The sequence below is a fragment of the Odocoileus virginianus genome, chromosome 8, assembly GCF_023699985.2.
Source record: "Odocoileus virginianus isolate 20LAN1187 ecotype Illinois chromosome 8, Ovbor_1.2, whole genome shotgun sequence".
Taxonomy (NCBI): Eukaryota; Metazoa; Chordata; class Mammalia; order Artiodactyla; family Cervidae; genus Odocoileus; species Odocoileus virginianus.
The window spans coordinates 34,846,128-34,872,170 of record NC_069681.1 but is presented as its reverse complement, the minus strand read 5'-3'; the positions used below and the strand labels follow the sequence as shown (position 1 = coordinate 34,872,170).

At 49.3% G+C, this 26,043-nt stretch overlaps 1 protein-coding gene across 1 annotated transcript in view; it reads right to left on the bottom strand.

Annotated features, from left to right (window-relative positions):
- The window catches only part of STK24 (serine/threonine kinase 24), a 91,069-nt gene extending 68,193 nt beyond the window's left edge, over positions 1-22,876 (bottom strand). The window contains exon 1 of the mRNA XM_070471490.1: positions 22,360-22,876. Within this exon, the coding sequence (XP_070327591.1) occupies positions 22,360-22,401 (42 nt within the window). The 5' untranslated portion in view covers positions 22,402-22,876. The remainder of the gene's footprint in view (positions 1-22,359) is intronic.
- Positions 22,877-26,043: the final 3,167 nt, after the last annotated feature.

The following is a 26,043-nucleotide window of genomic DNA, read 5'->3' as shown; positions in this document are numbered from 1 at the left end:
CCTCTTAAGAGCTTTGATCCCTGGGGCCCTGGAAGAGCCTCAGAGCTCCTTCCTTCTACACTTGTTTCAAAGAGAAGTGAAGTCGCTCAGTTGTATCTGACTCTTTGCGACCCCATGGACTGTAGCCCGCCAGGCTCCTCCATCCATGGAATTTTCCAGGCAAGAGTACCGGAGTTGGTTGCCATTTCCTTCTCCAGGGGATCTTCCCGACGCAGGGATCAAACCCGAATCTCCTGCATTGTGGGCAGATGCTTTACCGTCTGAGCCACAAGGGTTGTTTTAAGGCATGATTTTTTACATTAAAAAATTTAAAACAGGGCCTCCCCGGTGGCTCAGTGGTAAAGAATCCGCCTGCCGATGCAGGAGACACGGGTTTGATTCCTGGTCCGGGAAGATCCCACGTGCCCGGGAGCAGCACAGCCCGCGCACCACAAGTCCCGAGCCCGCGCTCCAGAGCCCGGCAGCTGCAGCTACGAAGCCCGGGGACCCGAGCTCCACCAAAGCAGCCACCGCACTGAGAAGCCCATGCACCACAAGGAAAACCCAGCGCAGCCAAAAATAAATAAAAAGTTAAAAGACGATGCTGATAAAAAGAAAACGTCAACAGGGTGCTGACTGTGAGATGTTTTCTCAGTATTTGCACTGAGACACCTTTTTGTCTGCTGACTCTCAAAAGCGTACGGATGCCTTGAGAGTGGCGGAGGGGAGGTTAGGAGGTGTCAGCTTTAACTGCCCATCACTGTTTTCTCTGCAAGGCCTCCAGTTTTGTTTAGTAATCAACCCAATAACCATGGCCTTATTACCAACTCCTCCTGACCAAAAATGAATAAACTGAAAAGTACAACACACATAGTTAACCTTTTCTAGATGTGAGCATCACAGCCTCAGTCCATCACTCCAATGTATTGGGCCCCCAGCTGCAGTTCTTACCCATACTCAACCATCTGCTGCTAAACCCTCAGGCTCCAACATACTGGCCACCTGCTGACACAAGCGGGCTCATTTGAAAAGACCCTGATGCTGGGAAAGATAGAGGGCAGGAGGAGAAGGGGACAACAGAGGATGAGATGCTTTGAAGGCATCACCGTCTCAACAGACATGAGTTTGAGCAAACTCTGGGAGATGGTGAAGGACAGGGTTGCCTGGAGTGCTGCAGTCCATGGGGTTGCAAAGAGTCGGACACAGCTCTTTGAGTTCACTGACCAAACGACAACAACCAAACCCTCAGGGAATGGATGCCATCTATGGGGCTGGGTCACCAGTCCCTCCCTTCTCCTTTGAGAACTCAACTCAAACCCTAAGCCTCCATTCCAATATGGAAATCCACTGGAACACCAGGCACAGTGTGAAGAAAGAACATGGTGCCCGAGGCCAGATGCCTGGGTTCAAATCCACCTCCGTACTAGTGATTTGATTCTTTAGGACTTAGTTTACTCAACTGTAAAAGGACAGAAAAGCACATACATATACACTACAGTTGAGAATAAAATATGAAAATTAACTTTTTAAAGCTGCACATAACAAATGATCCTGGGTTCCCACTCCAGTTTGATCTGAAGCCTTAGCTGCATCCTTCTTCTGCCTCGCGACTGCCAAATTCCATGCAGTCGTCGCTGAAATGCAGACAACTGCCACCCTGTAAATTTCAACTGATGGCTGGATATGGACAGACAAATCACACAAGTGTCAAGGAGCTGACGCATCTCAAGGGTTTATCCTCAAAGCACACATCTGACCACATACACACATCACTCGCCTCCCTCCTGCCAAGTCGTTCTCTAGGAAACACAAATGAACTACTTAATCTACTGTCTGACCTTCAATATGCAGTCTGATCTCTCAAGCAAACCCTAAGTAACAGTAAGTAGACAAGCCTGGATCCTGACCCAGGGCTAGGACCAGAGTGGTCCCGACTCAGGGGTCTCTGCAATCGGGCTGTTGCTAATACAGCTGCACTGGGAGCTCCATCTGAGACTACAGGTGACACAGGCTGTGAAGCGCAAAGCTTCCAGCAAAAAGGACTTTTTGCTGCAACCCCTTGGAATATCATCAGCTAACCATCGACAAAGCTTAGCAACTTCCTCCATTGGCCACTCACCTCTTCCCTGCCTGCCTCTGCTTGGAGAACCTCAGACCGGGCTGCCACCCCTTACAACTCCGTAACTGAATGACCCTGACTTTTCTACAGGAACCTCACTTACTCATTTAACTCATGAAGACGTTATTTCTAGTGGCTGGAGTTGTGGCTCTGCAGGGTCTCCCACGACAGCCAAGTTCCATCCTCTGCAAAGGGGCTGTCACCCTAATTCACCAAAATGTCACCACTGGTTGTTGCCAACTGAGCTAATTCTTCAGGAAACATAAAAGCTTGATTCTCCTACCTCTCTTCCCCGCCCCTTGAAATAGGAGCAGCCTCCCTCCTATAGTTTTGTCTTTGAGAAGTTAACTATCACCAAGTCCAACGGTGCTTCCTGATACCCTGGCCTCCCAGGAGGGTTCACGCACACAGCCATCCGTTTCCTGGACCAGAGAAACCAGACCAGGGCTCTTGGCTCCTATGTAAAGTCACTAACTTGCTAGTCATTTTTGTAAAAAAAAAAAACTGTCCTATTTCGCTCAAGAGGCACAATTCTAAGTTTGCAAAAGAAAATGAAAACCATCTACACTGTCTACTGTGCTTCAAGTGTATTCAGCCAAATCTTTAAAAAGAAAACAAAAACATCTCTCTTCTGAATCAGGAATGAAGACTAACCTCAACTTTTTAAAGAGAGACACAAAGACTGCATCAAGCCTACCCAGGTTTCCACTTGCTCCCTATCACCTCTTCCTCAAGCAAATCAGAAAGAAGCTAAGACCCCTTCAGGATTGGTCTGGATTGTCCATCCAAGTCAGGAGAGACCACCGGATTTGAAGCCCCTATCATACCTCCCCTTCGTTTTTCAACACTTGGACCCTACTCCAAACAGCGCCCCCACACCTTCTCTTCCCCATCATCTCAGGTAGGAGGAAGGCAAGGAAAAACCTGTCACCTTACTACACCAGTCACCCCAAACTACAGCCAATTCGCGGAACATACCCATCTGCCTGGAGCGTCCTTACCCACGAGAGCACCTTGAAGAACTGCTCAAATACACACGTGCATGCCGCCTCCTCCAGGAAGGCCTCCTTTCTTTCTCTCACTTTGGTTACATCATCCTAGACTGCTGAAAGCCTCCTCTCTTTCGTTCACTTTGGTTACATCACCCTAGACTGCCATCACTCACTGGAGCCTGCCCATACTGGGCTGTCAGTGCATTAAGGACAGCAGACACAGCTCGCCCCCTGCCCAGCCCTGAGCATGGTGCATTAAGCTGGTTGACGAATGAGCCTTGTGTCTCATTAGGAACATGAAAAGCACTTAAGTGCTGGGAGAAATCCGACTGCTTCAAGGGTCCTGGTTAGAGGTTAGTGACATTTCTGATGGAACTGCTGCACAAGGGAAAAGAAAATACTATCAAATGAAATTCCCAGCTTTCCCTTCAGTTCTAAACGCAAGACAGTGAACAAGCCTTTGCAATTAAACAACCAGACTCCTTGCCTTCAACATATGTTACTCCCCTGGGGAGCAAAACCATCCAATACTGCTTTTTCTCTTTAGCTATTATACACTACTTCTATAGGATTTTTAATAAAGTAACATTTTTGACAGCTCAATTTTTTAAAAAACAATCTTCACATTGGCGGGGGGGTAGGGGTGGGCACCACGTGGTATTTGTCCCTTCTTGTAAATCCCCAACTGTCTCCCAAAGGCACTGGAGTTGGCGTAAGGGACTGAAACCCTGAGGCCCAGACCAAGGTCAGGAACATGAGTGTGGCTGCTGACAGGCTGATGAGGCCGCAGGAGCTGCAAGACCAAGGACAGGGCTGGAGGCGGGAGAGGCTGGGGGCTGTGTACACCCTCACCCCGCCCCACAGAGGCTGAGTCAGCACCCATCCATCCCTGGGGGAGAGCTCCATCCACTCAACCCAGCTGGGGAAGGACAGGATAAGGGGGTCAAGACAAAACAAAGGGGGAGGGGGACCTACTTAGAGAAGAAGGCGCTTCCACTTTCAGTTTTTGGACACTTAGATTTTTAACTTAGTCTCAAAATAAGCGAAGGGGCAGAGGACTGAAATGGGCTGTGCAGAAGCGTGCTGTCATAGTCTCCCTGTCGGGTTCGGGGGGCGGCTGCCAAGAGCCACTCACTTCCCGAGGCGGCACACTGGGTCTGGGCGCCCTGAGAACCCCAAGTGTGAGCGGCGTTCTGTGGCCACAGAGACATGGGCAACCGCGGGGCCGCCACACCAAGCGACACCAGAAACTGCAGAGGCTGATGAGGTTTGGGAAATGGCGTACATTCACAGAAAACCACTTCAGTCGGGTCAAAGTGACACCATTTAAGAACGCCCTCCTTGATGTTTTAGGGCAGTGAAACTCCTCTGTGTGATACCAGAAGGGAGGATACACGTCCTGACACATTTATTAAAACCCACAGAATGCAATGCAATGTCCCATGGAAACTATGGACTTTGGGTGACAAGAAGATTTGTCCCTAATAAAAAATAACAACAAGATCCTGGTGCAGGACGCTGACAGTGACGGGCAGCACAGAGGCCTGGGAGAATCTCCGCATCTTCTGCTCAATTTTGCTGTGAACCTCAACTGCTCTAAAAAGTAAAGCTTATTTTTAAAAATGAGTAATCTTCATTGCTCCAGTTACCCACTCTCCCAGTCAGCCCATACTTCCCCAAAACACTTACGGCCACTGCTCTTTACCGAAGGGAATTTTTAAATGGGCCATTTCACTTTAATTATTAAAATTACCTCTGGCTAAAACTGTAATAAAACAGGAGATCTGATTTAACCTGTCAAGTTTTATAAATGGACATCCCCCAGACCCCCAAGTATTCTAAAATATCGTGCCTCTTAAGAGATTAGATAATCTAGAAGTAAACCGACTCAAACTTCAAAATCCCCTTCTCATTTAAAACTAGCATTTTAGGATGCTTAACCTGTACAAATACTAAAGAGAATTATTTTAATAACATAATCCAAGAAAAATCCACCCCGAACACAGCTTTCCTTTTTCCCCATTACTCTCCAGGCTGCACCAGGTCAGGTAAGAAGCACCACAGGAAACCCAGCATCACCTGTCTGGGGTAACAAGAAAGCTTGGTTGGGTTTAGAGTTAACCTAGAGGCTTCAATGGCTCAAGCGGTAAAGAATCTGCCTGCAATGCAGGAGACCCAGGTTCAATCCCTGGATGGGGAAGATCCCCTGGAGAAGGCAACGGCAACCCACTCAAGTATTCTTGCTTAGAAAAGCTCATGGACAGAGGAGCCTGGCTGGGTACAGTCCATGGGGTCACAAGAGAGTCGGACAAGATTTATCAACTGAGCAACAAGGGGCTTCTACAATGATTTCTGCAGGTATAACCGAGACCTAAGACGTCTGAACGACATTCTTGCAAAATTCTGCTCTCCAGCTCAGAAAGTTACTTTCTGAGCCACTTCAGGCATGACATTCATCAAACTACACATCAAAGACTGGCAGGGGTCAAAACTAAGTCTATACTAGGTTTTTGGAACCCTGGCATACAATTTATCTAATCAAACTCAAATCACCCAAGCAAGGACAAGCTGCTCTCACTTCCGGACAATCTGCTCATGAACTGCTCCCGCTGGGGACAGACAGACAAGCCAGACAAGCCACGGGGTGCCCCTCCCTGCCCACCCCCGCCTCCCGGGGCCAGGGTGGAGATCACGGATAGCAGCAGAGTTCAGAGCAGAAGGCCTCACAGGTGCCTAACAGGTAAGGCGGGGTGGGACAGCCTCTGAGAGCAGAGTGCCGGCTCCACCCTCTCCAGCCACCCTCCCCATGGTGCCCAAGCCCCTCCTCAGGAGACCAACCACCCTGATGACCTCATTCATAAGTCAGCAGCCCGGTCGGCCCCCAGCCTGGACTCCTCCCCCAAGCTCCGGGCCCATGCCCATCCCTTCCCTCCACCTGCATTCCAGTCCTCTGAAACAGAAACTCCTTATCTGTGTAGCTTCTTCCTCGTTTGTGCCAATAGGTGGCCCCGTGACTCATTCACCCCCACACCCAGGCCAGATCCCGAGGGGCCATCCCAGGACTCCACCCTCCCTCCGGCCCCGTGCCCATCACCAAGCCGGCTCATTCCGCCCACAGCTCCCTCCTGAATCCCATCCACACACCGAGGCCTCTGTCCAGATGCCCCCATCAACGGTCAACCAGCCAACCCTCCACCCCTCCTCCAGTCCAAGCACCAAACTGTCAAAACAAAAACTGGTCTCATTCTGCCCCTTCAAACATTCCCCACAATGCTGCATCACTTAACCGAAGCCCAAACCGCTCAGCACAGTCCTTTATGAGCTGGTCCCCTTTTCAACTGCGTCTCTCTCGTTCTTTTTCTTTAACAGCCCTGCAAAACTGAATTCCCTGCCCTTTTCCCAACACTCTGTGCTATTAAAACAAAACAAAACAAAAAACCCTCCTACACTTTTAAACACTCTATTCTGTCTAGATTCCTTCTGTGTGTATGTGGGTGGGTCGCTCACTCGTGCCCAACTTTTTGCGACCCCAAGGACTGCTGTAGTTCGCCAGGCTCCTCTCTCTATGGCATTTCAACCAGGCAAGAATACTGGAGTGGGTTGCCACGCCGCTCCCCCTCCAGGGACCGAACTCGGGTCTCCTGCAGGAGCCACCAGGAAAGCCCGGATTCCTTCTGCCTTTTTTAAAAGAGCTCAGTCATCATTTCCTTTATTGATCTTCAAACTGCCACCTCTTGATATAATCACTCCCTCCTCTGTGCTACTTCTGGGCCCTACACTTCCTTCTACAACTGCATGTGGACCAGGGAAGTGTTCACTCACGTGCCTCTGCTCTCAGACTGCAAGCCCCTTGAAGTCAGGGTTATCATTCCTCTTCCTCATCAATGCCAGCACAGTGGCAGACTCTTCTGCAGCCCTAGACATCATGCCTGTCCCATGCCAAAAGTTCTTCACTGCCTCATATTCCACCTATTAGGCATCTGGTTAGATCAACATACATTCTTCCTTTCACTAAGAAAGACTGCTACTGGTATGAACTTGTATAAATGTTTTCCCAACGTCTAGCTAAAATCAATTCTAAAACGAAGAATAGGAATTTTCACTGAGAACTTCTCAGTGAAATGTAGCAAAGAGATGCCAGAGATGCAATATTAGGAAGGCATTAAAGAATGGAGTACAAGGGTCCTGGCGGTAACAGGGAGGCCCAGATTAGGACAAGAGACCAACCTGAACTCAAGAGATGTTGCATGGGACCAGGCCTGCACCAAGAATGGTAAAGAAAAGTCTTCCTTCTTTTCCAGCTCTTATATCAACTAGCTTCCTGCCTGCAGAACCAGAAACTCTTAACTCACAGTTCAGTTAAGCTTTTCAAGCCTAGCCTCACAATTTAACCACTATTTAGATTCATTTCTGTTAAAAAAAAAAAAAAACAGGCTGCACTTCTAACCAACAAACTTACGAAATCTGAAATGTACTTGAGGACTGCCCATATTTTAAACTTTATTTCAGATACATGAAACCAATCTGCTTCTTTTTTTTTTGTATCAAACTGTAGGAGAGATGATCATGGAAATTACAAATAAAAACATTAATAAATCCCTTATTAATTTTGTTTTATAAAGTAAAATGGCCACACTGACTACATTACTACATAGAATTTCAGCTTCAAATAGCAAAGATTTTTTATAAAGTCTGATAACACGTCCTCTTTTTCTTTCATTGTTCTCTTCCCTAACAGGTTTGCCTTTCTGTGATGACTTCTGTAAGAGTGAAACAAATAACTAAAGTAGTCTGAATGAAGAAAAAAGCAAACCGTTTCTAGCAAAATTCAGTCACGCTATCAGTCAGTCAGTTCAGTTACTCAGTTATGTCCCACTCTTTGCGACCCCATGAACCGCCAACACGCCAGGCCTCCCTGTCCATCACCAACTCCCGGAGTCTACCCAAACTCATGTCCATTGAGTCGGTGATGCCATCCAACTATCTCATCCTCTGTCGTCCCCTTCTCCTCCTGCCCTCAATCTTTCCCAGCATCAGGGTCTTTTCAAATGAGTCAGCTCTTCGAATCAGGTGGCCAAAGTATTGGAGTTTCAGATTCAACATTAGTCATGCTATATTTTTCACATTATTGCTGTGTATGTCTCCCAAAGTTTTTCTATTCATCAAACATGATAGAGAAGTCCAAGAGCATAGGTCAGTGCCCCTCAACCGAATCCTCAAATTCTCTGGGAACGAAGAGTTTTTTGTAACTCCCCTGGAGGTGGGGAGACCTAAACTGATCAGAACCCACATGTCGGGAAAACCTTAAGTGGCTCGGACAAGGCAGGCACCATCACCAGCAGCAGAGCCTCACTCGGGTGTGCACCTTGGGCGGAAGAAAACACGTACACGGTCTGCGTGACTTCACTGCGGCCCCATCACTCAGGACATAAAACTGGTAAGAGACACATCTGTGCTCGTCTGGGGTGGGGGTGGGGAGGACTGTTCATTCGCAGCAATGATTAAGTTTTTAAGTCACAATATTTGCACCTATTATTGCACCTGCTAATTTCTACATCTTCTACAACTTTTCATTCAAAGACTAAAAAAGCGACACACGGGACATAATAAGCTATTTTAAAACTAGAACTTTTATCACATACACAAAATATCCATCTGAAGAACAACCAGGAAGAATGCAATTCAGCCAGGCAGAACTCCACATCCCCCATCCTCAGGTTCAGTTGGGAAAGGAAAGGTTGTGTTGTTCAGAGTGAATGCACACTGTTACACACGCATGTACACACACACACGCAGTCTCTGCAGGTCCCCGTCCACACGTGGGGTCCTCTCTTTAGCACACAACTGTTACAGGGCAGTTACAGGGGCCCAGAATGAGTACGTCATAACACAAGGACAGCTATCTAACTTACTCAAGTTAAGTGAAGCAATTACCAACAAAAACTTGTTAAATAACAACCACCACGCTTTCCAATAACACTGTTGTGGGAGGGGGAAGATGACTAATTTTTCTTTCTCCAAAGGCAAAAGGAAAAAGCAGCAAGGTAATGCCATCTCCACCAGCAGAGCCAAACAGAAACGCGTTTCTGGCTAGAACTCTGTGTCCTAAGGATGGGCAGGCCCCAGTTTAAGGAGGTGAGTCAGAAACGCCATTAAAATCGTCACAAGGAAACTGCAGGAAAACGAGGCATGATATTCACGATCCATTTCTGGATGGAAAACAATATATCAAGTGCACCTGCGTGTGACTGCCATCACTTAAAGAGACACGCATACAGGGACAACAGGAAGACAGCTATATTCAAGAGGTGGGTTTACAGACGCCTCTGCTTTAAAAGCAGTTTAATGGCCGATGAACTGAAGGTGTTCGTCCGTTTCTGGACTTAACGTGAGTAAGTTAGACGCTCTCCTCCTCAAATCTCCACTTCACGATGTGCAGACAAAGTGGCCAGAAGTCCTCACCGCGCCCCCTCCTGCCCCCTGCCCAGCACACGCCCCTCGCCCCCACCCCTTCTGAACCGAATCATCGCTGCTCTGATGCAAGGAGACAACCAGGAGAAATGTTTTCACGGAATTTCAAAAACAGCCTCATTTAATGGCTTCAGCTAACATCTAAAGAAATAACCGATGCAACAAGCTAGGTACAAAATATAAAATAGCTCAAAATATTGAGAATTTTGCCATATTGAAAAGGCTTGTGGGAGAAAAAGCTGGGATGAGCTGAGAGAATAGCACTGAAACATACACATTCCCATGTGTAAAACAGATAACCAGTGTGGAGTTTGATGTATGACGCACGGCACCTACAGTCAGTCCTCTGTGGCAACTTGGGAGGGATGGAGTGGGGAGCCGGGGAGGGGGGAGTCCAGGATGGAGGGGACACAAGTATGACGACGGCCAATTCATACTGATGTATGGCAAAAACCATTACAATATCGGAATTATCCTCCAATTAAAATAAGTAATTTTTTAAAAAACGGCTTAAAGTATTTTATCAACTTAATAACTTTCACCACAATTAACTTCCAGGATGTTGAAGGGTTTGCTCCTTTTGGAAATATAAAAGAAGTAAAATATGAAAACCCATTTTATAGGCACGCACACACGTTATCAGTGATGTATTTATTTTGGGAGAAGGGCGGAGAAGGCTTCCTCTCATGAAACCATTTGCTTCACATAAGCAGTATTTGATCCACGAGATCAGGAAATGTGTAGATTCCTCGGAAAACTGTTTTTCCAGTAAAAACTATTCTAAACTATGTGATCCCTTTAGAAGATGACTCTGCTACACAGTATGAAGAAACGGAATTTCATCCTGCAACAGCCAGGACCATGCCTTGGTGCTGGGGTCGCTGAAGGTCCCAGGCCCACTGGGAAGGGTGACCCGAGACCCCACCACCACTCAGATCCAAGCACAGAAAAATATAGGCAGCCTGGGTCAGCAGGCCAGGAAATGCAAGCAGTTTCACTCCATGTAAGCACTCATTTTTTCTTGAAGAAGACATTGGGAGGAAGGCATCCAGAATGACACAAAAGGGGTTTTCTTTTTTTAAAAAAAAAACACTTCAGATCCTTTATTAACAAAGGAAAGAGAAGAGCCCCCAAACCTCACAACCACCTTTCTGGACACAGTTCATCCCCTAAATCTGCTTCATATGCCGTTCACCCTTATACTGGAAAAAGCCCGTAAGATGAACTGCAAAAAAATTACAATAAAAAAAGAAAAAGTGCCCTACCGCCTTCCCCACCACCAAAAACCACCCTCAGATAAGCAAGTCTAGCTAATCACAGGACACTCTAATAAAGGGCTGCTAATGGGTGGCTCCTGCCAAAGCAGGAGACTCAGCTTTCGATCTCCGCGTCAGAAAACTCCCCGGGAGAAGGAAATGGCAACCCCCTCCCGTATTCTTGCCTAAGAAATCCCATGGACCCAGGAGCCTGGCAGGGCTGTATTCCATGGGGTCGCAAGAGAGTCGGACACGACTTAGCGACTAAGCAACACCACAGAAATCAATTGTTTTTGAATTAAAAAAAAAAAAATCAACTATTTATACAAAAAAGCACAAAACCTCCGACATCTGAAACATGAAAGACTATTGGTCTGGAATGGCATTCTCAGTTCAGACACCCATAGATCTTCAGTTAAGTGTCACGCAGAACAACTGAGAGAGAAGAACATCAACTTTGCCCAGGGGCACCCACTCATTTCCTAGCTGCCCCCCACCCTCCAGCAGGCAGAGGCCCTGCTCCTGGGCAGAGCAACACGTGGGAAGCAAATGATGGTGAACTTCTCTGCAGGTCTCCCCTCACGATCCAGTTAAGTGGGGAGAAAAGGCAACAGAATATAATTACTAATGGCTCGCCAGGGGTTCCCGGGCACAGGAACCTGGGGTGACCCTGAGGGCTGGGCTGGGCAGGGTCTCCTGCAGGGCGACGGGGTCCCGAGTGTTAAGCTGGAGTTTATATCTGGTCAGGAAGCCACCAAAGGGTTTTAAGGAGGGAGCGACGTGATGGAAACAGGAGAGATGATCCTGACATCGCAGAGGAAGAGCTTCGGGCTCACGACCTTTGTTCAGGGCTCAAGGGTTACCCCAAAGAACCACGAAGGCTGGTTCTGAGACACATTTCTTAAAAAACAAGGTTCCAAAGTCAAACAGACTTTGCCCCTAGCCAATGTGTAATACACACTAAAACGGGAAGTTCAGTCGCTCAGTCATGTCCGACTCTTTGCGACCCCATGGACTGTAGCACGCCAGACCTCCCTGTCCATCGCAAACTCCTGGAGCTTACTCAAACTCATGTCCATCGAGTCGGTGATGCCATCCAACCATCTCATCGTCTGTTGTCTCCTTCTCATCCCGCCCTCAATCCTTCCCAACATCAGGGTCTTTTCCAATGAGTCAGTTCTTCGCATCAGGTGGCCAAAGTATTGGAGTTTCAGTTTCAGCATCAGTCCTTCCAATGAACACCCAGGACTGATTTCCTTTAGGATGGACTGGTTGGATTTCATTGCAGTCCAAGGGACTCTCAAGAGTCTTCTCCAACACCACAGTTCAAAAGGATCAATTCTTGGGCACTCAGCTTTCTTTATGATCCAACTCTCACATCCATACATGACTACTGGAAAAACCATAGCTTTGACTAGATGGACCTTTGTTGGTAAAGAGTCCAGCAATTCTTTCCACTGAAAAGCCTATTCAACTTTCAAAGTCAGACCCATACGTCCAAAGTCAGTTTCCGAAATACACACCCCAACTCGCCAGCACCGACTGTCCACTGAGCCGCTCTGCAAACGGGCACCACTGCGGTGTGCGCCCACGACAAGGATTTTTAACTCGGAAGTGCAGGGGTTCTCAAACTGGCCCTGTCATACCTGGCATCTCATTAGAAATGCAAACTCCACCCCAGATTGTGAGGCATTTTACCAAGCCCTCCAGGTGAGGGGTGAGGGTAAACGCTGAAATCTGAAAAACCACTGTTACAGGCTGCTTTTTCAGTTTCAAAACAACCTGGGCAACACCCTGAGAGGCAAGAGACAGACCCAGAGGCTGCTCTCCCGCCCCAAAGGCGGCCTGAGGGCTCAGCAGAGAGAACCGAGAGAAAGAGGACCAGTCACCTCCCCCACACCCACCCCCTGAAACTCCAACAAGTCAATTAAAAATAGCCCTGGAACATGAACAAAATCTTCTTCAAAAGTCAAAAAAAAATCATGGAAATGAAAGTGCCCCCAAACACCAGCAGGCACTGGCCCTGAACTGGGGTGGTCTCGGAGAAGCTGGAGGCGCAACCAGGTCCGCGGGGAAGCAGCAGCCACGTGGAGGGCAGGCAGGACCCGAGATGCTGGGAAGGGGGCACTCCGGTGGGGCGGGGGCTAAAAGCAGGGCTCTGCTCCCACGGGCGGGGCCCTGGTCCAGCTTCCTTTAGCCTCAGTTTCCTCATCTGTGAAACTGGTCCAACAGCCCTTCTCGCAGCGGAAGCCCTGAGGATTGGCCGAGGGCATGAGCTGCCCCCATGCGGGGCCCTGGGAGGAGAGCAAGAAAACAAAGCTCCCTTCCGACAAGGACTGCACTGTCTCCTTGACAGCATCAACGTGGGAACGTCCAAAGGCCATCTCCAGGTACCCAGTGAAGCAGAAGGAGAAAGCCTCCCGCCTCCGGTAGCAACTGCTGAGGAAGAAAGCAGTTCTCTGTACTCGCCCCTCTTTTTCTTTTCAAATTACCTCTCAAGAAACGTCTGGAACCACGAAAGGGCATCGCACACAGGGGAGGTGGTGCTCACACAGGGCCTTCTACCGCAGGTTCTCAGTTCAGGTGCCAGCTTGACAACTTTGAGTCAGCCACGCCGGAACTGGGTTTTTAAAGCGATGCTGGGAAAACTGTGCTGAAAATAGCTGCTGAACAATGCCCGGTCCCCGAGTTCTAGATTCCTTTTCATTTGCACTCGTTTATCACCGTGTGCTTCTACCCCCAAAAGGAACTTTGTTTTCAGTAGGAGGCGCAGCCTTGGAGCCAGGTGCCCACTAATGGGAGCAAAGCCGGGAGCGGGGTCACGGGGACACCCTCCTCATGTGTCCCGGACATGTGCAGGGCCGACCGGGTCCCATGGGCACCTGACCCACCCTGGTGGTGCCACCCCCGTCCTCCCAGGAAGCCCACACTCACTCCCAGACCATGGCTACATGCCCCAAACATCTGTCAACTTAAGCAAAAGTTTCTCTGGCAAGACACTGCGGGCTGCCCTGAAAAACAGTTCTGGGCCCCACAGGACCCTGAGACCAGCAAACGAGAGGCAGAAGGGGAAAAGCGGTCTTCAAGTTGGGGGATGCTGGGGGTCACACACAGACACATGGAAAAACAAGGATGTGTATACACCGTCGTTTTCTGACGGCGAGAAACCAGAAGGCCAGATCCCATGAGGAAGAGGACAGTGGCTCAGAAGGCCCTCCCTGCACCAGGGACTGGGCAGTCCAGACCTTGGAATTCACCTTCTACTTCATTCATCTGCGTAATATTAATATAAGCGGCAGAGACACGTCACGATTCTGAAGGAAATAATTTCCAACCCATAATTAAATACTCTGCCAAAATATCAATGGAGGAGAAAGGCAAAAAGAAGAAATTTGCAGATATCCAAGACCTTGGGGAAAAAAAAACTTATCTCCCATGCACCCTATTCACAAGAAGGCCACTAGAAGGTATGTTCCACCAACTCAGTGGTAGAAGCCATGATGGCAGGAGACACAGAACACAGCCAACCCGACACAGCAGCACAAGGAATCGGGGGATGAAGGTAAAGATGCCAGGATGCCAGCGGTCTGGGCCAACAGGCTCATGGGACGGAGTCTCCAAAGAAGTGAAGGACAGACAGCCTGTATGCTCCCCCGGGACTCCCCGAGGGAAGGTTTCAACAACTGGTGTGGGGCTGGGGTTGAGCTGAGTTACAAGTGTTGCTAAGGACTACATGTTTATGAGCACCCCCGACCCCATCATATGGTTCAGTATTCTTGCCTGGAGAATCCCCTGGACAGAGGAGCCTGGCAGGTTACGGTCCATGGGGTCGCAAAGAGTCAACACGACTGAGTAACTAACACACACACCCCATCCATCGTACGGTGAAACGCCCCCCACCAATGTGACGGACGTGACTAGGTCACTGAAGGTGGAGCCCTCCGGACTGGCAACGGCGCCCTTGGAAGGAGAGCCCCAGAGCACCCCCACCCCCTTGGCTCTCAGAAGACACCTCATCTGCCAGAGCCTTGACCTTGGGCTCTCCAGCCTCCAAAACTGTGACAAGTGTTTGTTTAAGCCACTTGGGTTTTTAATGCTATTTTGTAACAGCAGCTCAGACTAAAACAATTACATTTCCAAAAAAAGAACTTCCAAACAAGACTTGAAAAAGTAATCCTGGTTTAGTAATGACCGGCTGGGCTTAGTGATTCTGGAGTCCCGTTAACGTACACACAGGCATCGGACCCAAGTTACCCTGTAACTGCACTGGGTGCAGGGAGGGGAAGGACAAGCCAAGGAAGGAGGCAAGGACTCAAGAAATAAATCCTCACCGTCATTGGGGTCCAAAGTCTACAGACTGGGGGAAACAAGCGGCTACTTGCAAATGCTCTTTGTGAACAAAGAATAGCAAAGAGCAAAGGGGCTGCCTTCAGGGAGGAGAAAATGAAAGCAAAGGGCAAGGAACCGCCTCTGTTCCAACAAACCCTTTATCACATGCATAACTTTAAAAAAAAAAAAAAATCCTAAATAATTAACATAAGACAAAGTGTCTGGACCTATGGGGTCCTTTCAAATCTTAGGGCCAGAAAAGTCTTTTGAAAAAACAGGAAGGGACTAACTGGGAAGATAAACACAGGCTGCCTATCTGGTAAGCATTAATATAAAACTCAGAAAGTTCCCACAATGTATTCAGATACCAACAGGGCGCTGAACACACAGCCTCTTCTACTGACTGAGGTCCTCCTGAAAATACGGGAGGTCTATAAGTGGAGTGCTGTCCCCAGTGTAGTGCAAAGTACCTTTGTAACCCACAACTGGGATGTTTTATTATTTGTCTCAAGCAAGGCACATCTTATTTCTCTCAACGTTGGTACCAGTCTAATGGCAGAAAGTAAAGAGGAACTAAAGAGCCTCTTGATGAGGGTGAAAGAGGAGAGTGAAAATGTTGGCTTAAAACTCAACATTCAAAAAACTAAGATCATGGCATCTGGTCCCATCAATTCATGACACATAGGGAAAAAGTGGAAGCAGTGACAGATTTTGAGCTCCAAAATCACTGTGGACAGCAGTCATTAAATTGAAATATGCTTGCTCCTTTGAAGAAAAGCTATGACAATTCTAGACAGCATATTAAAAAGCAGACATCACTTTGCCAAAAAAGGTCCACGTAGTCAAAGCTATGGTTTTTCCAGTCATCATGTACAGATGTGAGAGTTGGACCATGAAGAAGACTGAATGCTGAAGAACTGATGCTCTCGAAATGAGGTGCTGGAGAAGACTCTTTAGAGTCCCCTGGACTGCAAGAAGATCAAACCAGTCAATCCGAAAGGAAATCAACCCTGAACACTCATCGGAAGGACTGATGCTGAAGCGTCAATACTTTGGCCATCTGATGCAAAGAGCCGACTCACTGGAAAAGACCCTGATGCTGGGAAAGACTGAAGGCAGGAGAAGTGGGCGACAGAGGATGAGACGGTTGGATGGCATCACCGACCCAATGGACATGAGTTCGAGCAAACTCTGCAAGATGGTGAGGGACAGGCAAGCCTGGCATGCAGCAGTCCATGGGATTGCAAACAGTCGGACACAACTGAGCGACTGAACAAACAAAACCTTGGAAACCAGGGAGCCCTTTAGGATTAGCAAACTCCATATCACCCAGGAGCCAGGTGCTGTAACAGCTCTGTTTTTCTCCTTCTCAAAGCACTTGGCACTGAGTTTGAAAGGCATTACACTGCAAAAACATAAATTCTGGGAGGGGAAGGGCCTGCCGGATGACAGGGCCTGACTCTGAGCAGCAATGGAGGGATAAAAGAGTCAACTTTTTATTTCCTGCACTCCCTCCTGCCCCAAGATTCCATTAATGATAACAATGTTGAGCCCAACCCAAGCACAAAAAAAGCCCCAGCTGGGCTGGGTGGGTGTGGTCCATTTCCTGCAGGTATGGAGTTGCCTAGCAGGCAACTCTGAACCACTGGGAGAAATTACCCAAAAAGAGAGCAAAGTGACCCATTTCACAAGAAACCCTCAGACTCCTGGACCGGCCTCAGTGTGACTGCAAAACACACAGTGATTGCCAACAGATTCATTTCCTCAGAAACCTGAACCCGAGAAAAATCCTGTTCAACTGAAAAGCTGTGTCAATCTACGTCAAATAAGTACGCTCCATTTTGCACACCAGAACAGTGACTCAAAGACGGCCACAAAAATTACAGAAAGAAACAAGAAAGGTCCGACGGTGACAGCCATGGAAGCATAACCACCCTCCTCCAGGACACTGTGCTATGTTAGCCGCCCAGAAAAATCTAATCGGACCAATTTCTACTTGAAGGTCGACTGGTTCCATGCAAGATACGAACAAGAACGTTCCCTGATACAGGATTAGAACCAAAACGTCCTGGACTCCTCCAAGCTGTTTTCTTTTTTTTTCTAATCTTCTGACAACCCTCTCCCTCAAAGGTGACTTTAAGCAAAACAAATTCTTTCTTAAATTTTGGTGATAGAGAAGAGGAAACATGAAGTCTTGAAATGAATATTAAACAAAAAAACAAAAACTTAAAAACAAGCTACTAACAATAACAGCAATGTGTCTTTTTTTTTCCTTGTAACATCTCATTGGGAAAAGATCAGAACAAATGCAAGGGGCATGAAAAGAGTAATAAAGACTATAAAACAAAGGTTAAGAGTTCCCATTATGGACTGCCCCTGGTGGTACAGTGGATAAGAACCTGCCAATGCAGGGACACAGGTTCAATCCCTAGTCCGGGAAGATCCCGCATGCCAGAGAGCAATGAAGCCCACAGCACACCACTGAAGAGCCACCACCACGTGCCCGCTTGGCATTCTTCCACCTTCTCCCACTACAGGAGAAAGCGAGGAGGAAGCAGGCTTCGGACAGCACTCGGCCCCAGGCAGCCTGGAATGCAGGCCCTGACCCCAGGTGCCACCCCTCCAGCTCCAGCTCCGACCCCAGCTAGGCCCCTCGAGCTCACCTGCCCATCCCCGAGCCCTGCTGTGTGTGGCCCCCTACGCTTCTGGACCTTCCTGGGCAGAGCTCCCCGATCGGCCCTCGCTGGGCCGAGGACTTTGAGGACAGGCCCGAAGGCGACTTCATCTCCTGGGACTGCTGGAGAAACACGCCGTGTGTATGCGGGCTCCCCATCGAGCCCAATGCTGATCGCACTCCACAGATCAGCCTTCCCGTCCAGTGCCTCAGGGCCCTCCACCTCACAAACACCCCGAGTGCACACACACACACACACACGCACGCCGACCTCTGCCCAGGGTGCAGGGTGGCAACACATTGAACGTGGAGAGGCCTCTTCCACGGACACAGGAAAGAACTATGGAGACGGGCTACCAAGAAGGGAAAAAGTCAGAGCGCTGAAGGCATAATTAAGTGCAGCCATCCTTCTGTCTCCAGATTTCCAGCGCACACGGGTTTCCCCAGGGTGAGGCAGAGCGCTGGAGAAGTGTCCCAACTCACCCCGAATAGCCATAAAACGTTTCTCGCTCCCCACACAAAAGGCGTTCTCAGCAAAGGTTTCTCCAAGCAACGAGAGATGGAAGGACGATGGTGACAAGTAGAGACTTTTACTTTTTCCAGCTCTTCCTGTAAACAGTCTGTACTTTCAAATATGAGACTAATATGTAGTTGCATGTTAAGTCGCTCCAATCATGGCTCTTTGTGACCCTATGGACTGCAGAAAACCAGGGTCCTCTGAGCATGGGATTCTCCAGGCAAGAATACTGGAGTGGGTGGCCATGCCCTCCTCCAGGGGATCTCTCCGACCCAGGAGTCGAACCCACCTTTATGTCTCCTGCATTGACCGTGGGTTCTCTACCACTTGCGCCACCTGGGATGTAGAACATCCTCAACACAGGCTAGAGCTGACTTGGGCCCCACCACACGTGTTACACATCAGCAAAGTATACTTCAGTCAGAGGACAAGATGGTTGGATGGCATCACCGACTCAATGGACGTGAGCTTGAGCAAACTCCGGGAGATACTGAAGGACAGGGAAGCCTGGTGTACTGCAATCCATCACAAAGAGTCGGACATGACTTAGCGACTGAACGACAATACTTCAGTCAGTTGTGAAATCAATTTATTTTTGCAACGGCTCCTTTCTCCTCTTTAATAAAACACATCACAAAACAGCACACCACAAGTAGTGAGGATTAAGACTATCTTAACCTGAAACTCTTAGTTTCAGGTCTTGATGTAAAATGTGTTTCTTACCTGGGTCACAGTTCAAAAGAGGTTTAAAGTGACTCATAAAATTCCATGATAGAAATTTATAAACCAAGATCTAATTCTAACTTACAACTTCTGCAACTAAAAGCTGATCAATGCTGCTGTCTCCAACTGATGCTTGCTCCTCTTTTAATCTGAATTAAACTGAGAGAAGCAACAAATGTTCAATGAAGGACAGCGAGTTATTAAATCAACCACTCAACCTAATTTCTTTATGTCTATTTGTAGTTACTACATTCAGCTTGTGATTTCCATTTTTCCCCTATGCTAATGAAACTGGGATGTGGGAGGTTAAAAAAAAGGGAAAGTGTGCCCCTCCACAATTCTTATGAAACAGTTATTAAAAAGGATAACTCATTCAGACTTACAGCCATCAAGCCCTCAAGGAGCACCTGGCACAACAGCCCTCAATAACAGTTGCTGATCAAACCAACAAAATATCAATCTCATATTTTAATTTCTTCTGCAAACCCAAGTTGGGATGAAACAAATGTTACTTTCTGCTAAAGGAATAAAAAGACAGTAATTCAGCAAGGTGAGTAGGAGTATGAGTTCAAAGGCAGGAAAGACCTGATCTCTAGTCACAAATTGCCACATAATGCACCTTCTCACCTTGGGTCAGTTCAATTAGTTTCTGCTGGTTTCCAAATCTAGAAAATAACATAAATTACACCTGCGCCTCAGGTGGTACCAGTAAGAATCAAGAGGCATAAAAATGATTTGCAAGACAATGAAGAATGATGTTTTTACTGCAATTATTCTTTTAATTCAGGTGTTGTTTTTTTTTTAAGCATCTTTGCCTAGACTGCCTGAATCCACTGCTGTCTTTCTTGAAATCTGTAAGCCATCTCCACATAAATTCTGGTCAGGAGATGAGAGAGGAAAAAAGGGCGGGGGGGGGGGGGGGGATTGGGATTAACAGAACAAGGGCACAGGTGGGTTAGTACTTTCCTCCCGTTTTATCCTGGAGAGCCATCCAAGGCCGGTGTGCCCTTAATTTAATCCTCAACAACAACTCTGAGGAAGGCCTCCCTGGGCAGTAGCAACTGCTGATTCAAAGTAGAAAATAAATGTGCGTGTTGTTTTTCTTTTGGAGTGGAAGGGAGAAGGAAAATATTCTTTCCCAAATGGCACATCAGAAACAATCATCAAACATGGTATGGAGGCACTTAACCACAGGGATGACTGTGTCCAAAGCCACCTCGCATCCCTAAAACTGCAGCAGCTGAAAATCTGGTTGTTTCAACCAAATAAAAACTTACCAGCCTTTATACTGAGAAAGCAAAATAAAAACAGCTCCCTTGTAACCCTATGGAGGAAATAGATTTGGGGAGGCAAAACTTTTCTTTTTTGAAGAAATGTATCTTTTTATCCAAGACTTAAGAATTCTGGTCCACACTCTTGAAGCAAAAAATTAAAAGGTGAGGACAAAAAAAAAAAGTGTTGAGACTAGATAACCACCTGGTGACCATCTGATAATGACTTGAGGGCATCAGCCAGAGAGGCTTTAAGTACCTTTTAAAATAGATTCGCTTTCCACAAAGGCTGACTACACCTCCATGGTAGTACTGAGCAAGCCATGTGTACTAGATTACAGCCTGATTAACAGAATAAGCGTGTATCTCAAGGAAGTACTGAGCAAATGTGGTTTTTTTTTTTTTTTTTTAATCATTACAAGAAGTCCTTCTTGCTCTACTGGTCAGAAATACTTTTTTACCCAGTTCACCCTGCTTTCCTGTCTCTAAATTCAAACCAAACCAAAGCAGGAATTTTAGGAAATACCAAGAAACCACATCTGATTTCTACCTAGCGGTCAGCAGTAGCTTAGGTTTTTAAATGCGTGTTGTTTAAAAGCTCTTTACAGGAGGTTCAAGGACAGTTTTCTTTTAAGCACAGTAAAGTTACTAATGTTAACTGTTACACCACTTAAAAAAAAAAAAAAAAAAGCTAAAATCCCGGTAACTCCGTGCTCTTTTTCTAGATATCAAACCTGAACAAGGAAGTCGAATTTTTTATTTCAGATTTAGAGAGAGAAATGATCTCTCGAATGAGGGGGCAGATTCCTGGCTCCCATGTGGTCCAAATACTTCTCAGCCCTCAAGAGGGAGGGGAGGAGAAAAAAACAAAACAAAACACGAAACAGCACGTTGAACACTGAAATACAAATAATCCACTCGGATACTTGTGCCTGTTTTCTTAAAGTTCGTACATTCCCTCGCCCGGCTAACCTGGGGGGGGGGGGGGGGGAAATCAAAACTTTTAAGAGATTCCCTAACCCTTCCTTCCGTGAGATTTTTAATCCCAAACATTTGCAACCATTACCAGTTTACACACATTACAAATGAGCCAAGGAAGGTGGTTTTATTTTTCAAAGGGCTAAACGTAGTCCCCGAAGGCGAAAAACTTTCTTTGATGCATCCAGGTAAATGTGAAATTCAACGTCTACTCCCCGCCCCCACTCCAAGAAAAAAACAATAATATTAAGTCGCTGGGAGGCCAACAGGCCACAAAGTAGCCACGGAGAGTTAGTGGGAACTGACTCTCCGTGGCCGGATCCAATCGAGTCTCCAAGTCCAGCCCAGAGTCCCGGGACCCACGCGGTCCGAGTGAGTGCACGCTGTCCGATAGATTCCTCCCTTCCAGAAGGGGCTTCCAGGCTTCGCACCTTCCCGTCCGTCTGCACCGGGAGGAAGCGCGCGGACCAACGCGCTGAAAGCGGAGCTGGCGCTTACCCCTTCCTCTCCCCGCCCTGACTCCTCCGCCCGCCGGGGCGCGCCCGGGGGCCCCCCTCTCCGGGGTAGGGGAGGGTGGAGAGGGACCAGGGCCTCCACCGCCGCCCACCCCCCGCCCCCAGCTCGCGCCCGGGCCCCGAGAACGAGCCGGGCCTCCAAGGGCATTTCTCCACATCACTTCTTCCCGGGGGATGGGTCGGCGCGGGGCCTGCAGCTCGGGAGGGGGACGCGAGGAGGGCGACGCGGCCAGCAGCGCACATTCCCCCCCCCCGGACCACCGCGACTCCCGACCGGCGAGGGCCGCCTCCGGGCCGCGGCCCTCCAGGTCCCTGCACGGCCCCCACCCCACCCCCGAGACGCGGGCCGCGGAGCCGGGCAGGGCGCCCCGGAGGCTGCGAGCGCGGCGCGGGAGGCCGGCGCGACCCCGGAAGGGGCAGCGTTCGGGGGAACTGGGGGTGGGGGGAGCGGCCGTGTTTACACCGCCAAGTTCCCCGCTTCCGCCCCGGCCCGCGCATCCCTCCCGCCCCTTGGCGGCCCGGTTCCTGCCTGTACCTGCATGCCGGGCAGGCCCGACTGCACCGGGGAGTGAGCCATGGCGGTCAGGACGGCCACTTCCTGGGACGGGACGGCCGGGCCGCGGCGATCCGCGCGGGCGACGAGGCCCGCGGGCCGCGCGCAGCCCTCCTCGGGCGGCCGGGGGCGGGGGGTGGGAGGCCGGCCGGCCGGAGCCCGAGGCCACCCTAGCCCCCCGCGGGTCCTGGGCCAGGCGGCGGGCTCAGGGGCGGACGGCGGGCCTCGTCTCCATGCACCGCGCCGGGGAGGGGCTGCGAGGAGCGCGGGGCCTCCCTGCGAGCGGCCGCCGCTGCTGCTGCTGCCGCCGCTGCTGCTGGGCTGGAACCGGGCGGCCTGGGCCCGCGCGCTGGCGCCTGGAGCTGGAGTGGGGCGCGCACCGCCGGCCGAACCCGCGAGCGCCGAACGCGCCCCGCCCCGGCCCGGCCCCCGCGCCCGCCCCCGCGGCCCGGCCGGGGACCCCGCCCCGCGCTTCCGGGAGGGGGAGGAGGCTCGCGGCCGCCCGGCGCCCTAGGCCGCAGCCGCCCGCGCCGCCGCCGGCCGGGCAGGGTGAAGATCGGCGCGGCTCCCGCGGGCTGCGCCCCCAGCTCCCCGCCGGCCGGGCCGGGTGGAGGGGGACGCGCGGGCGGGTGCGGGGCTGGGGGCCTCAGTTGGGGGGGGCAGGGATCCCCCCTGGTGGTGACGGGGGGCGCGGGGACCTTCGGAGTGAAGGATGGGCCACGCGCCCACCCCGCCCTGCAGGCCCGCGCCCCGGGGGATCCGGGTTTGCCCTCCAGGGAAGCCCACTCCTCTCGGCCTGGCGACGGGCCCCAGGCCACCTCCCCGAGGGCAAAGCCTGGGGGCCCGGCGGGGGCCTCGGCCAGCGGCCGGTTCACAACTACCGGGGCGGAGCTTCTTCGGCGTCCGGGTGAAGTTTCCAAACCAACCCGAGGAGGAAGCCCTCCGGAGGGGAGAGGCCGAAAGCGGTCCGTTTCCCGGGCTTTGGCTGCTTGAAAGCACTTGGAATACTAGGAGCTGTGAACTTAGCCAAAAGAAAGTGAGGGGCCGAACCCCATCGTCTCTGGGCCCCGGACCAAGGCGTGGGGGCGGGGGGCGTCCACCCACCAGAAGGGAGAAGGGGGCAGGGAGGGCCAAGGAGGAAGGGAAGACAATGGAAGGAAACGGTGTCTAGACTTTCCCCTGGCTCTCTCCCGCTCTTTCGGCTGCCTCCACCTTCTAGTCACCTCTCCTCCGACTCCAGAGGAAAGAAACAAGAAGGAATGAGTCAGCGCTGCCTCCAGAAAGTAGTAGTTTGTTTACAACGACCAACAGCGGCAGCCCCCTAAAGGGACCGCCTGCAGATGGGGTTGCTAGGACCCCGACGTCTACATTCGTGCCCGTGAATGACGCTGCAGCAAGGCTGGGCAAGGCTGGACCTCCAAAAACGAGCCCCAGAGAGTTCGCAGACCGTTGGAAGAAGTTAAGTCCTCCACCGAACTGAGGAGTGTTTCTTCTCAGAGGTGTCAACTGGATTCAAAGTTCCTTGCGGCGCTCTGGATCAGACAAGAAGTGAAGTGCTTAAAAACCTACTCCCCGATTTCCTTTGGGAAATATGCATTTTTTTTCCTCAGCATCTTCCAGGATACTTTCAGATACCTCACGGTGGTCCCTGGTGTGCGACCTTTACTGAGCCCTGAAACCCTGCCACCCCCAAGTAGTGTGAAGAGAATAGAGCAAATACAAAGTTAAAAAAAGCATGAACACTGATGCTTAGGCGCTCACCAGCTTGTGTAAATTTTGTGCACAAAAAAATGCGTACGTAGAGATAGACGGCAGAGCAGACAAGAGTGTCAGTATTAAAAATGCTCAGCGTCTTTAACCCAGGCATTTCCCTAAGGAAACAACGGAGAAGTGCGGAAGAATGGATATAAAAAGATGCAATGCGGTGATATTTATGATCGTGGTAAAATTGGGAACATTAAAAGTCAGAGACTGACTTCAATGGTAATATATTCGTACAGTCGTTTAAAGTGATGTACTTCAATATTTACTAACACAGGAAAATATTTTCATGATATATTAAGGAAATGCAGGGTAGAAAGCAGTATGTATAGTCTGATCTCAAGTTACTTCATATATATGAATTTATATGTAAATATATAACCCTTCATATATATATATATGTGTGTGTGTGTGTGTGTGTGTGTGTATAATTTTGTGTGTAAATGTATAAATAGAGAAAAACCTGGAAGTATATGCCCCAAGATTTAGCAGTGGCTAGCCCTGTGAAAGTGCTGCACTCAATATGCCAGCAAATTTGGAAAACTCGGCAGTGACCACAGGACTGGGAAAGGTCAGTTTTCATTCCAATCCCAAAGGCAATCCCAAAGAATGCTCAAACTACCGCACAATTGCACTCATCTCACACACTAGTAAAGTAATGCTCAAAATTCTCCAAGCCAGGCTTCAGCAATACGTGAACTGTGAACTCCCAGACGTTCAAGCTGGTTTTAGAAAAGGCAGGGGAACCAAACTGCCAACATCCGCTGGATCATCAAAAAAGCAAGAGAGTTCCAGAAAAACATCTATTTCTGCTTTATTGACTATGCCAAAGCCTTTGACTCTGTGGATCACAATAAACTGTGGAAAATTCTGAAAGAGATGGGAGTATCAGACCACCTGACCTGCCTCTTGAGAAACCTGTATGCCGGTCAGGAAGCAACAGTTAGAACTGGACATGGAACAACAGACTGGTTCCAAATAGGAAAAGGAGTACGTCAAGGCTGTATATTGTCACCCTGCTTATTTAACTTATATGCAGAGTACATCATGAGAAATGCTGGGCTGAAAGAAGCACAAGCTGGAATCAAGATTGCTGGGAGAAATATCAATAACCTCAGATATGCAGATGACACCACCCTTATGGCAGAAAGTGAAGAGGAACTAAAAAGCCACTTGATGAAAGTAAAGGAGGAGAGTGAAAAAGTTGGCTTAAAGCTCAACATTCAGAAAACTAAGATCATGGCATCTGGTCCCATCACTTCATGGCGAACAGATGGGGAAACAGTGTCAGACTTTATTTTTTGGGGCTCCAAGATCACTGCGGATGGTGATTGCAGCCATGAATTTAAAAGATGCTTACTCCTTGGAAGGACAGTTATGACCAACTTACATAGCATATTAAAAAGCAGAGACATTACTTTGCCAACAAAGGTCCATTTAGTCAAGGCTATGGTTTTTCCAGTGGTCATGTATGGATGTGAGAGTTGGATTGTGAAGAAAGCTGAGCACTGAAGAACTGATGCTTTTGAACTGTGGTGTTGGAGAAGACTCTTGAGAGTCCCTTGGACTGTAAGGAGATCCAACCAGTCCATCCTAAAGGAGATCAGTCCTGGGTGTTCATTGGAAGGACTGATGCTGAAGAGGAAACTCCAATACTTTGGCCATCTCATGTGAAGAGTGGTCTCATTGGAAAAGACCCTGATGCTGGGAGGGACTGGGGGCATGAAGAGAAGGGGATGACAGAAGATGAGATGGCTGGATGGCATCACTGACTCAATGGACATGAGTTTGGGTAAACTCCGGGAGTTGGTGATGGATAGGGAGGCCTGGCGTGCTGCAATTCATGGGGTCGCAAAGAGTTATACACGACTGAGCGACTTAACTGACTGAACTGAGCCCTGGAAT